Here is a 13936-nt window from a genome sequence, read left to right on the forward strand (position 1 = left end):
AGTGCACAGGGACACCCACAGCTCCAGCAGTGCTCACAGCCCCATCATCCCCTGACCATGGGTGTCTGCAGGGATGGGGCACCACCACCTCTCTGAGCACCCTGTGCCACTAACCTTAGCGTAAAAACATCTTCCTTGTATCTAATCTAAATCTCTCAGTTTCAAGTTGTTTCCCTTATCCTGTGAGAAGATACCCTGCTAAAGGGTCTGGCCCTTCTTTCTTACACCCCCTTTAGATACTCAAAGTTCATCCTCAGCTCTCCCCCACAGCCTTCTCTTCTCCAGGCTGTACAGCCCCAGTTCTCTGAACCTGTCCTCACAGGGCAGATATTCCATCCCTTGGATCATTTTTCTGGCCCTGTAATGCTATAATGCAAATGAAAGTACAGCAATAACAGCACAGTGGTACAACCCTAGGCTACAGGGAATGAGAATGAGCTCAAACACAGCAGCCAAAAAACACAAAAAGCAAGGAAGAAAAGGTGCTTACCTTTAGAACACCTCAGACAGACAGACAGGGATCTCCAGCAAGGTACCCATATCTCCACTGCCTGCCCTTAAATGAGGTCTGGGAAGGGGTGGATCCTGGGTCCACCTCTTCCAGTCACTCAGGTACATTGCATGCATCTGAGCTCCCCTGGGTTGGCCCTGCCTTCCCACCAGGTGCTCAATCACTCCTTCAGGCTGACTCAGCATTTCCACTACCGGCCCTCATGAAATGAACATGCAAAGTGTTTATGCAAATACTGCCATCTCACCATCTACAATGATGGATACAAGAATCTCATATCACATGTGATCTCTGCAACAGGCACAAAGGGGAAAAAGTTACCTCATGAGTGTCTTATCTTAATTTATACTTGACAGTGCTTTGCTTTGTAATGGATTAGGCTTTATTCTTTCCTAATCCATTTACAGTAAATGCCTCTAATCATAACGTGCATGGTTTTAGGCTAAAGTTATTAAATTGTTCTCTCCTACTAAATAATTAAATTCATATCCTCTAGCAATTGGCACACAGTCCAAGAACTTTTTCACTTAACAGACAAGAAAATTTAAAATCGTTCCTCGGTTTAATTCCTTGTTCTTCTCTTACAGCTTATCAAATGATGTAAGGAAGATGGATACCATGTTACTTATTCAGTCCATCCTAAGGTAAATAAACAGTACACACTTTTCAAGAAGAGGACAGCAGGTACAGGCATTTTAAGGACTGCAATTATTCTAACCATAGCCCTTCTCATAGTGGATTTCTCTTTATAAGTTTCCTGAGGAGTTCACAGACATAATTTTGTGCCTGGTAATACTACGGTTGAGGCAAAAGCTCAAACTTTGCATTTCATGTAGGAGTATACTAAACAATACCTTCAAGCCTAAGCTAGAAATTGGAACAGAAGAATGCAGAAGTGTAGATGGTAATGAAATTAGCCTCAAGTTTTTTCATAACTTCATTCAAGAAGAAATGTTTTTTCCTGACATTCCTCTTGAATCAAACAGATGGATGAACTTCAGAATGACTACTTGTGTAAATCCCCATGCACACACAGCAGTAACTTCACTCTTATAAAGTTATTTTTATTTATCAATTGCATCTTCAATAGTTATTCCAACAATAACATTTTTAAAAATAAAAATTCTGCTCTCCATAAAATAAAGCAATAATTAACAAAAAAGTCCCTTTTTTCACCTCATTTTTTGAAATGATGTAGAAGGAACAGCGTGCTTTGAAGAGACAGATTCATCCTCATTCTCATGGAGACGTTTTCTCATAGCAATTGGCTAAAAGAAAGATGCAGCAAGATGGCTACATTAATCAGGTAAGACAGAGCCTGACTGTTTTGTCTACTACAGAATTACAGATGTTGGATAAAGTCTCCCTCCTGTAACTGAATCAGCAGCATGACTAACGAGTGTTTCTCTCCAGTGATCTAATGGTAAGTGATCCTTCTCATGTAAGACACTGCCCTTACTCCCTTTTCTGTCTCAGCTGCTCCCAGTTTTGACTACTGTTTAAAATAATGCTAATTGCTATCTAGTAATTAATATCACAATACCATTTCTAAGATTTTACTGCCACAAGAATTTTCCTTTGAATATTAAATGTTCATGACTCAAATCCATCAAAACATACATGCTCACATATAGAACTTTAAATATATGGATAGTCCTTTAAAACCTAAGAGACAGTTTGTTTACATTCAAAGTGTCTTGCCAAAGCACAAAAGTAAACTCCTTCTACTAAGACTGCAGGAAAGAATTAGTAGACTGCTACATAAAGGCAGAAAGTACACTGCTATACTAAATTATCAGGATTACATTTTCTTATTAGGGTTTACTTTTAAATCTGGCTTTGGCACCAAGTATTAATCTTCACATAATCTCTCATTCATACCATTTTTGATGTTTGTGGTGGATTCATAGTGGCACTTGTCTGAGCAAGTAGTTGTTGAAATGTATTTTTCATATCCTCATCCTGTTAAAAATAATAACAAAAAAAAGGATCAGCCTTAAGTACTATATGGAATGTTTAAGATGGACCAGCAATTATGAAATAAATAAAGGAGAAAAGGACATAACTTTTCACCATTAGAAAAATAAAACATGTAGTGCTAGGAGAAAGGATCTGAAATGACAATCCCAGATTGCTATAAAACACTGCACAGTGTCACAATTCCTTCTCTAAGGCTTCCAACATCAGGCCCAGTGAAAGAAGTGGTGAATCTATTCTTAACACAACACAACTGAGAAATAGAATTAGGAGACACTATTTTTGCAGCAAATAGATTACATTTTATCAGGACATCGGTCCTTTGAAACATCGGCTTTATTCCCCAAGGAAAATTTGGCATGTGTAATTTCTGGCAAATAACGTCATAACAAACAGAAAATTCCAGAATAAACACCTCAAGGACTTTCAACAGCTACAGTTAAACTGATCCAACCTTCCTTCATCCCTCCCATTTGCCCTCAAAATTAACATCATCTTAATCTGCCCCAGAGAATTTTCAGCAGGTGGTTTATGTACAGCGTTGGTAAGGAGAAAAATAGTTCTACCTTGTTCTACAAATACATCATTTCCCTCTATAAGTACTTAGCTAATACCAGTCAAGCAAAAACTGAAATAATAATACCATGCAATGAAGTGTAACAATACTGAAAGAACAAAACATACAGGGCTAGGTGTCTGTGCAGACAATTCACTGGTCAGTTTTATCAGGAGAGGCCTCATCAGGACTTGAGACCTGGCTTTCATCAAAATCAAGTCCCTCGCTCTTGAAAAACAAGTATTTTGCTTATAGTCTTACATTTCATTTCCATAATGACTTCCATTCCTAACAGAATATTTTCATTTCCAGCAGCTTAGCATCATCTCAACGTGTAGTTTTTAATCCCATCTCCAACCCACCATCATCCTTCCAAACAATCTATCGTGTACTCTAAGTAGAGAAGAACCAGCTAAAACATCTATATTAAAATGACAGAAAAACTCTTACTTTTAAAGCACCCCACCATTACCTCTACCCTAAGTCCACATATCAAAGGTTGTAAATGGAAGGTTTCACTTTTAAAAACCCAAATGATTGTTAACAAATATTTCTTATTCATAGGCCATGCACATTGCTACACTGTTCCCTACCATAACAAGTTCACTGGATTATACAGTTTATCCTCTACCAGAAGTGGTAAGTCAGAAGCTGCCATTAGTGGGATAGACACTGGAAAGAAGTGGACATAGGGATGTTATTAGTAGCACCTCTGCGTAAAGAAGTCTGGCTGCAGGAGTATTAGTAGAGGAAAGGGCAGCACAAGGTAGGAAAGCACAGATCATTTCTTAGGGAAAGCTATCATTTAACAGAAAGCCAGGTGTGTTTCAAGGGAAAAAGTTAGCACATAGATGCATTCGGGTTCAGCTGCCAGGGACCGAGGTGCCCTTGGTCTATGCTGGGCAACCTCAGGGAAAAAGGAATTCCACGTGCAAAAGACATTTAGTTGACATAGTAAACTTCCTCTTCTGAAAATAAAATCTCATTCTCTAGTTTCAGCAACTTCTGCAGGAATTTATTAGAATGGGTTACTATGGATTACCTGCAAACCCTAAATCAGACTTCCAAAGTTGAAATCAGATCTTGAAACCCTTCCTGGGACTACCTGAAGTATGCTGCTCATTGTGAATTTAACTTAGATCATTTCCTTTGGCTGAGCTTTGAACAGTGACTGTAGGTTCACCAGCTGAACAACTGATCTAGAACCAAAAACAGACATTTATTCTTAACAACTACCTGAATATAACAATTTCTATAATAATTTTGTTCTATTATCACAGCAAACTCAGGGAAACTCAGGGAGAAGTGAGACATTCAATGGCAGGGGTACAAGAGAAGTAAGGATCATCGAGCTCCTGTGGGTTTCAAAAATTGTAACCCTTTTTTGGGTGGAAGGCAGGGGAGATGGTTCATATTCTACACTATAGAGTATTGCAGTATCTCCTTTTTTGGTTTAAATATGTTCTTTAGCACTACAGAGGCTTCAGTGTGAACACACAATTTATTTTGTATAGAATTTGGACTTGTCTTTTTTCCAGCATCACGTTTCTCAATGACATAACTACCTTTTTTTTTTTTTTTGAAATTGAGCTGTAAAAATTATGTTTTGTTTGGAGAACATGTGTTCTTACAATAACGGAAAAATTCTCTAGAGGACCCCAGATCTCTAGAGGGGGCTGACATGCTATAATGCATCTTGTGGGTGTTTCCAAACGAGACTTTAGAGGTAATACTGACAGCACAACACAAGAGGGAGCACGGAGCCAGTAGCTCCTTCTCACTACTTGCGATCACGAGACCCTAGCAGCTTTGTTGGTGATAGTACTCAAGGTTTGTGATAGTTAGAACTGAACATATTGTATGCTGGCCTCTCAAAGAAGGCAGTATATCACCTATAAAAAACTGACATTTTTAATAACAGCCACGAAGAGAAGCAGCTTAAAGAGTGACATCTGAATGCTAGATGACATACAGATTTGCAGGTAAAATGCTTTATAAAACTTCTTGTCCTATCTTCAAAACCAAACATAGCAGTAAGAGCTGCTCCTAAAGAGTATATATAGTCAAGATGCTAACAGCTTCACTTCACATACTGATAGATCTCAGTCTTAACTTGTGTAAATCGCTGTCATATACCTCCACTTTCCCATAATGCATGTCAGTGATTCTTAAAACCAGTATATCATGGTTTGTCAATAACTTACCCTGCTCAGCATTATAATCAAAATGTAAGAAACTACAGCCAATTAACCCACTGCAGAAATTGTGCACAAAACTACAGTAGTAAAAGCCAGGAAAGATAGAAAGTATTTCTGGATGCCCAACAACTGAGACAAGTTACTTACAAACAATTATCCAACTGAATATTCTGTCTCAGTAACTAGCAGCTGCTGATTTGAGTGATTCTCCCTTGCTTCAGCCTTTGTGGGGGCATACGAAGTCACAGGAGCTACAGTTCTACGAGATAGTTAAGCTACAGAGATCACAATGTTTTGAGTTGGAAGGGACCCTTACAGGTCATCAAGTCCAACTCCCCTGCAATGAACAGGGACGTGTACAGCTACATGAAGTAACATTCAGGTAATAAAGAGAAAATTGAATGGACGTAAAATTAGGCATAGTGTGGTTACTTTGGAGAAGACAGGAATAAATAATTCCTCTTTCTCTCTGGCAAAAGTATATGATTTGGAAGGCTAAAACTTACCTGTGGTGTACTCATGACAAGGTGGAGTACCTATGGTGTACTCATGACTCTCCATTATCAAAGGCAGACAAAGGAGAAGTCAAATTAGAAGCAGAAACTAAGCAAAGAGGTGTTTAAGGTGGGAAAGGCACTGAACAGCATCAAGCAAGGCTACAAGACTAGGAATAGCAGCAACAACAGAGAAAAAGAACATGGAACTGAGAAGACTGAGAAAGCTTACATACCATGGAAGGCGGTAAGAGCTAACGAAGACTTTGTGAGGGCCAGTGACCAAGAAAACAAGCACAATGAAAAACAGCAGGGGGCCTCGCTGACTTTGCAAGAATTTAAAATTAAGAAAACAGGAAAAAATGAGAATCTCCATGCTGTAGAGAGAGCATTTGTTGGGACAGCAGTGAAGCGGGTTTGCTCTCCATACCGCAAGAAAGTCCTTGGCACACAACTAAGTACTGCATGGTCATCTTGCTTACATCTCTTCAAAATGTTCACTCTGGTTTCAAATTGTTCAACAGGAAAGTTGTGACTTCTAGCATCTGGGCTAATGTCATTCTACAGATTGGGATCTGATGGCTCATTTTCCCATATGTCATTCACAATGGCAGTAAAAGAAATGAACAACTCACAGACACACAGTATGCTCATCCCTTCTTATCTCCCTGCAAATAGGTATTAGGATCCCTGCAGTCTTACAGCAGCCAGCAGAAAGAATTGGGCCAGCTGGCAGGCAGCAGCACCTGCCCATGAGAAGCACAACATGGCAGTTGCTCTCCTGCTGGCTGCTGTCAGAAGCAGCCTACAAACCAGTGGACTGAAGCTCTGACTTAGGGTAACTGCTGTTATTCCCAAGAAGCTGCAGAATTCAAGCTCTCATTTCTCATCACCTTTTCTGGCATTCTCCACAGATGCAGGATTGGGTACACAGAGATCTCTGGTGACCAGGGTAGTCACAGTTTCCCTGCTTCTTTGCAGAAGCAAAACCTCGTGAAACTCAAGTTATTGAACAGCCTTTGAATTTATATCAAGAACTTATCTCCAGAACAGCTCATCTTGGCTGTACTTAACAAACTCAATTCCTACCTGAAGCCAGGGATGCTCTAAGGCTTCCTCTATCGTAAAACGTTTGCTGGGATCCACTACCAACAGCTTCTTCACAAGATCCAGAGCTAAGGTAATAAGAGTTAAGCAATCAGCTACTTAAAAAATGCAAACACATCAACATGCAGTGTACCACAAAAATGAAAACTGAAAGGAAGTTAAAAGAAAACAAACTACAACAAAAGAAAAGATCTAGATATTCTGCCAGCTATATAAAGGAGTCATACCCATGTTGGATACGTGCTTCCATTCTTTCGAAATGAATGTGTATTCTCCACGAGTGATTTGATCTTTCAGAGATAGTTGAGTATTTTGCTCACTAAATGGCGGATATCCACACAAGCTATATAAAAGAAGAAAACAAATTAAACAACACAGGTTTTGTCACACAGTGTCATTTACATGTATACATTTTTAAACATACTTTCACTTCCTACTAAATATACTGAAGTTGCCACATCTTGAGCCACATATCTCAATGAAAGCCCAAGGCATCTAAGCAGAATCTTACCATACAAAAAGAATAACTCCTAAACTCCAGCAGTCCACAGCTCGGCTGTATCCAGCAGTCCCAAGTGAATTTAGAACCTCAGGAGCAAGATACGTGGGAGTACCACATAATGTTTTCATAAGAGAAGTTTCTCCAAGAATCTTGGATTGTCCAAAATCTGTAATCTTGTATGTAAAAATTGTAACACCACATTACATATTGATTGGACTAGAACATACCATATCCTCAGTACACAATAGGAGGTAACATAAGTCTCTTCTTTCCAAGGCACAATTCCAGCACAAGACTATGAACAGAATATACCTCAAACATTATTAAAGTCAGTAAACAGCAATTGAGGAGAATATGAGTAGGGGGAAATATGACAGAGGATCAGACTTACAACTAGCAAAAAGTATTCTCAAATTTGGACATGAATGGGCAACCTCAGAATAAAGGTATTTTTGCATATTAGAAGACAATATGCAATTGAACAAATCAGTTCAACATGCACATCTACTTAATGCTTTCTGAAAAAACATACAGCTCTGTCATCATATAGGCTGGATATTTGTGAAAATGCTTTCTGAAATTCACAAATATAGATTTTATTTTTAAAGATGTCAACACATTTAAAATTGTATTCAATTAAATGTTAAACAATACAGTTTCTAAGTCCTTCTCACAGAAATGTATGGGTAGAATTATCCACAAGAGTAAAATTGAACATATGAAAAGCCTCAAAGTTTTAGGTTACTTCACAACTTGTACGACTAATTCTATTTTGTGTGTGTGTGTGTGCTATGTTTAACTCAATACTGAGAAGTACAGAAAGGAGTACTCCCAAATCTCCACATGAACAGTAGAAATGTAAGTTTCCTTGCCTTTATCAGACACGTCTCTTCAGAAGATGAAAGCAGCACATTCTCTGGCTTCAGATCCCGGTGTATGATTCCATTGTCATGAAGATACTAGATACACACAGACATACATACATGAAGAAAAGCAGACTATTAGCCTTCTTTAAGATACATGCTTTCAGATTTTCAAATAGCAGTGCCAGGATAACTGAAATCGCTATTCAAGAGACATGCATGCATTTAAAGCTACACAGCTCATGACCTTTTTTAAAGCCAAAGAAGTCCAGTTCAGTTTGCAAAGACCAAAATGCTTCATCAGGGTGCACAGTACAGCACTTAAGCACTAATTGTTTGAAGGCCTTGCTCACATACTACTGCAAGTCTCACATGATAATCCTGCCTTTGTGAGCACAGTCTGTGTTATTGCCTAATCTCTGGTGGTTGTTTTAAGAAGTAAGAGAGTTTGAATGCTATTTGGCTGTACTGAAGTACAAAATCTTGTTACAATTACTTGTTAACAGCAGTGTCCTGATTACTTGCATAAGTTTCAGAAGTGACAAATGACACAAAAATTCATCCAATTGACATGCAAATGCATCACCATATTTTCCTTGATAGAATTCATGATTACCTTCACAGCCAGCAGCATCTGATAGAAGTACAACTTGCAGGTAGCTTCTTTCATCTTGACTGGCCTTGACACTCTGTCATACAATTCTCCTCCTTCCATCCTAAAACAGATGTAGGTAACAAGTCAATATATTACTTCAAAAATTTCATCTCACTACACAAGACCAAGACCAAAATTACTTCTTTTGGCTCCAAAATATATTTCAATTCTGAAAATGAATGAGTAATGCTCTAAATACAGCACATGCATTGCTGACTTAAGGCCTAATCTTCTGAAGTCTTTACTGGAAGAAACTACAAGATTTCTGATTTACACCCCCTTATCAGCTCAGAATCAAAGTAGCAGCAACCCAAAACGGCAGCATAGTGGGTGTCTATTCAAGGCACTAATTGCCTCCAATGTGTAGAAGTGATTACTCCCCTGATTATCCCAGCTCCTGATTTTTCAGAGGCTTCAGACAGCACTTGAAGCCAGCAAAAGGAAAAGAAAACAAGAAGAAAACACGAATATACAACAGAATTCAGAACTATTCACATTCTTTATAGCTGTGAAAGACATTTCATGCCTTTATTTTCAAAGCAGTTACTTACAGTTCCAAAACAATGTAGTAATCCTCTGCTTCAAAGAAGTTTTTGATCTTGATTAAGCAAGGCTAATAAAAAGGGAACACAGATGGACACATGGAAAAGTAGAATCACTGGTAAAAACTAATGCTATCAACTGTGTATCATCTTGACTTTCCTATTTAAGTATGATTTCCCCATGGCAGCTAATTAGCATTTACACAACCAATAGGCTTTGGCAAACAAAGTCTGTTGTCTTCTCCCCTATACGTCACCCCCCCGTACAAAAAACATTGAGTTCTTGCCACCACTACAGCTCAGCAGTCATCCTTACTTTTTCCAGTCGTCAGTTTCCACAACAACCCCAATATTTTCTTGATATGCAAGAGTTCATTAATCTGTGCAAGCTTTCTGCTTAACAAAAGGAAAATAAAAGCCTTTGGGTGGGGGGAAGCTGAAAAGATAAGGATCCAGCTCAAGAACTTGCCAGTGGAGTCTAATGTTGGTTATGTGGCGATTTGTATAAAGCCTGCATCAAGGAGAGATTTTTCCCACAGCTACGGTTCAGGTTGAAACCTCCTCTGCAAAGTGCCTTCCCAAGTTTACATCTGAGACATCAAGACTTTAAAACCTCCTATCTGCAAAGATACAATTTGAAACGTGCTGAACAGACTTATTTAGGCTGCAATAATTATATGCATCATTCTCTAAACAGGTAAAATCAATTGTTACTATGCTAAGTCAGCGAAGCAGAAGAGTGCAGTACACAGCAAAATGAATACAAATGTACAGTGACACTCACATGATCTATTTTCTTCAAAATCTCTATTTCTGTGTTGATATTAAAAGCTGGGTTCTGTTAAAAGAATCAAATATCATATGGAGTCATACAGCAATATTCTAGGATAAGACACTTCAGAAATAAAGCTCCAACTTAAGAACTTAATCTCAGCCAGCAGATATCAGCACTGTCCTTCGAACAGCTTTCTCCTCCCTTCAAGATGTTTCCCACATAAGCTACCCTACAGTTAAATGCTACTCACTTTTACTCTTTATTATGCTAGACAAAATAAAAAGATTGATCTGAAAATATCTGCATCTACCTCCTCCTCTGAACCTGTATCTGGAAATTAGAGAAGCATTCACTGAGTTTGCATATAATCCTGCAGAATTAACAAGGTGAGTCTAAACTGTTTTAACTTCCCATATGAACCCATAGCTGCAGAATTTGTATCTCCTTTCTCATTCATTTTCAACCTCTATTTGTATTTTTTCTTCACAGTTCATCCTGTATCTCTACATAAAATGAGAGTGATTGATCTGAAGTTGTTTGAATATCTGTTATGTTACAGCCACAGCTCCTCCTCCAGCAGCTATGAAAGCAGACATGAGGAAAGCCCTCCCCAGCAGGCTTCACACCATTTCATTTAAGTGTTATGATGGAATATACAACACAATTAGCAGAGCTTATAGACGTCTGGTCAGACCTCCCTGTAATGTAAATTTCTGATGTGCTTTAGGAGATACATCCCTAGACTTCCCCACTCCCCTCATTTGTGTGTACTACATGAACAAGCAGTCCTAACAGAGTGTGGTCAAAGAATAAAAGCAAGCGTTTGCTACACAGGAGGGCTGGAGAGTAAGAGATAAAGGCTGCCCATATCCGAGGATGGCTGCAGTGTGGCCAAAGGACAGACACAAAGGTACTTACTGCCTCTCTAACACCACTGGCCATAAACTTCCACTTGTTGATTATCTTTACTGCAACTTTATTACAAGTGCTCTTCTCAAATGCCAGCTTGACTTCTCCGCAGGCACCACTAGCATGAAAGCACAGCTGTGTTAATGCTTACAGATACCTTCCTAACTTGGCCGAAGAAGCATGCTGAAATGAACAGGAGGCTCTCGCCTCATTAAGATTACATGCAGTCAGAGGCTGCAGCTTTCCATCTTTCTCAATATGACAGATGAACAAAACTATCTCAGAAAACATAATGATAAAAAGCATTAACTGATCACTGAAGACATACAATATAATTTTGGTGAGGTTCACTAAAATTACAAATTCATCTGCATTCTTGATAATCTGGTCTTAATAAATACAGCGTGCCACAACGTGTCTTAGGCTAAATCTGTTGTGTAAGCAAATATATTGCCAATAAGTGTCAGGTTTTGGCATTCACATAAAGTGAAATAATAAAGGAATTGCTTCGTGGTCTCGGACAACGCAGTTGTTGATCAACTTGAAGCTGCAGCTGGAAAAGTGTTTGTCAGTAGGACCACATCTCATTTGTGCTTCATCTTCATTAAAACCCACCACAGTCATTGGAACGCTTATCACAACCTATTGAAATAATCTCTGTTAAACCAAAGCACTGCAATCCTTATCAAACTGATTTGCTGTGTGCAACAAACAGAAGGTAAACACACTGCTAATGATATCTGCTGGCCCTCCCTGCCCTGCAAAACACCTGAAATAGCTGTGGCACTGTAAAAACTAGAGCAGTAGCTCAGGAAGCACAGGGTACTGAAAATGGTAACAAAATGAAGGGATGCTTACCTTCCCAAAGTCTTAGACATGATATACTTCTCTCGGAATTCTCTAGGAAACACCAACTGGTCATCCACCGTGAGATCAGAAAAGACAAACACTAGGGAGATGGGTGGAGAGCATCCTTCTGTTATTCACTTCAAAATGATTACAACAACACTTCCCGAGCTTTTATAGTCAACAACACAACTAAGCAAATGCTGCCCGCTAGAAACAGCACAAAAATAGTTAAGGAAAACAAGAATTAGAAAATTAATATGAAAAAAAACCATCAGTTGATGCTGCAAATTACACCAATGATGTTTTAAGCAGGCAATCTCATCACTGAAAAATGAGACCTTGGGTCTGTGCCAAACACAGCGATAAACTTATGGCTGTTCTTATGACTTCAGCTATAAGGCATTCACAGAGACAAGGAAAATATTCAAATCACTGCACAAAGAACCTCCTGGTTAACACCAAAAGAACCTGCATATGTTGTGGTATGTTTTACCCTTGTTAGTCTGAAAGGACAGTGCGATTTCAGAGTTATGAGTCAGCGGAAGCCTCTTCCCTTTCCCAATGAGCTCTCTATTCATGAAAGTTCCATTCGCGCTGTGGTCTTCAATGTAGGCAACGTACGAATTTTTTGGTCCCATTTCCTAAAAGGAAAAGAAAGAAATCAGAAAGACAGTAATAGAGCAAAAAGGACTACAGCGTTGTACAGCGTTGGCTCAAAACATGGGTGTATTTCATAAAGCTGGAGAGGGAACAGCACCTGGTTAAAGGAGTCAGTGCTGAACATGGTAAACTTTGAGTTCATTAAGATCCCAGCAAAAGTTCACCTTTCTCAGTTATGTCAATACACAGACAGACAACCTTTTTAGCACCTACCCTGAAAATTCGGAAGTGCTTCTTGCTATAGTTTTGGTAAAATCCAGTCTCAGATAATCCGAGCTTAGAAAAACTGTAATCGCAGCTTTTGTTTCTTCCAAACCAGTACTCATCATTCACACAGTCTGCAGCCAATTGGAGAGAACACAACATTGCAGGCACTTATTAACTACTGCTCTACAGAATGATGCCACACGCTGTAGTAAAGTAGGATCACAAAGACATCAGCGTTCACTTCTCCTAACTCCAACAAAACACCACATTATAACAATACTTGATTTGAGGAAGATATTCAGAGGGCTGGAGCACCTTTCCTGTGCAGAAAGGCTGCGGGAGGAGGATCAGGAGAGCTCACCGCAGCCTTCCAGTACCTGCAGGATGCTTACAGGCAGGAAAGGAGTGACTTTTGCATGGTCTGATAGCGACAGGATATGGGGGAGTGGCTCTAAACTAAACGAAGGGAGATTGAGGTCGGATGTGAGGAAGAAATTCCTCACTCAGAGGGCAGTGAGGCCCTGGCAGTGCTGCCCAGAGCTGTGGGTCCCCATCCCTCGAGGTGCCTGAGGCCATGGATGGGCCCTGGGCAGCCTGAGCTGTGGGATCTCTGAGCTCCCCTCCAATCTCAGCCATTCCGTGAGCCTACGATTTCACTACACGCAGTACATCAGCAGTTTCATTGTATTAACAGCGTCGTTTTCCATTCACCTTCAGCAATACACTCACACGACGCAGAAACAAATCAAAGCAATAAAAGCTACGGGGCGGACAGACGGAGCGGGCAGCAGAGGAGACACGGACTGCCGAGCAGAGCAGCCGGGAGCTCAGCGGGACGGCACGGAGCTGCACGGAGCTGCACGGAGCTGCACGGCGCATCCTCGGCCCGACGCGGACAGGAGGCCGGGGCCGGCAGTCACGTACCCCAATTGCTGAAACCTTTTCCGAGCGCGAAGAGCCGACCCCACGGCTGGGGAACGAGCTCGTCGGGTTCCGGGTCCTCGGGAATGGAGGACAGCTCCTGCGTGGGCACGGTGTCCAGAGAGCTGAGCGTGCCGGAGCTGGAGGAGGACTGGCTGGCGCCCTGCGAGGCGCTGGAGGAGGAGCTGGTGCCGCCCTGGGACTGCTGGG

At 40.3% G+C, this 13936-nt stretch overlaps 1 protein-coding gene and 1 long non-coding RNA gene across 4 annotated transcripts; one reads left to right on the forward strand and one right to left on the reverse strand.

The window, feature by feature from the left end:
- The first annotated feature begins 1015 nt into the window (after window positions 1–1015).
- On the forward strand, window positions 1016–11733 carry LOC104913565. Of its 2 annotated transcripts, XR_002120418.2 has the most exons (5): window positions 1019–1155; window positions 1852–1934; window positions 3609–3683; window positions 10452–10566; window positions 10670–11733. It is a non-coding gene; the product is annotated as an uncharacterized LOC104913565 (long non-coding RNA). The 2 variants fall into 2 exon arrangements; XR_795484.3 differs by having other exon boundaries at window positions 1016–1155; window positions 10452–11733.
- Window positions 1555–13809, reverse strand: CHEK2 (checkpoint kinase 2). Of its 2 annotated transcripts, none has more exons than XM_010720345.3 (13): window positions 13730–13809; window positions 12432–12579; window positions 11948–12038; window positions 11099–11207; window positions 10190–10243; window positions 9415–9476; window positions 8825–8924; window positions 8218–8304; window positions 7355–7518; window positions 7071–7186; window positions 6826–6911; window positions 2393–2473; window positions 1555–1779 (listed from the first exon to the last, which is right to left on the reverse strand). In XM_010720345.3, the coding sequence occupies exons 2-13, from the start codon at window positions 12574–12576 to the stop codon at window positions 1684–1686; spliced, it is 1191 nt and encodes a 396-aa protein (XP_010718647.1). In that variant the 5' UTR covers window positions 12577–12579; window positions 13730–13809; the 3' UTR covers window positions 1555–1683. The 2 variants fall into 2 exon arrangements, 1 of the variants encoding a protein (XP_010718647.1); XR_795483.2 differs by lacking the exons at window positions 1555–1779; window positions 13730–13809 and adding exons at window positions 4087–4243; window positions 12812–12914.
- Between the last annotated feature and the right edge of the window lie 127 nt (window positions 13810–13936).

The sequence above is a fragment of the Meleagris gallopavo genome, chromosome 17 (genome assembly GCF_000146605.3).
Source record: "Meleagris gallopavo isolate NT-WF06-2002-E0010 breed Aviagen turkey brand Nicholas breeding stock chromosome 17, Turkey_5.1, whole genome shotgun sequence".
Lineage (NCBI taxonomy): Eukaryota > Metazoa > Chordata > Aves > Galliformes > Phasianidae > Meleagris > Meleagris gallopavo.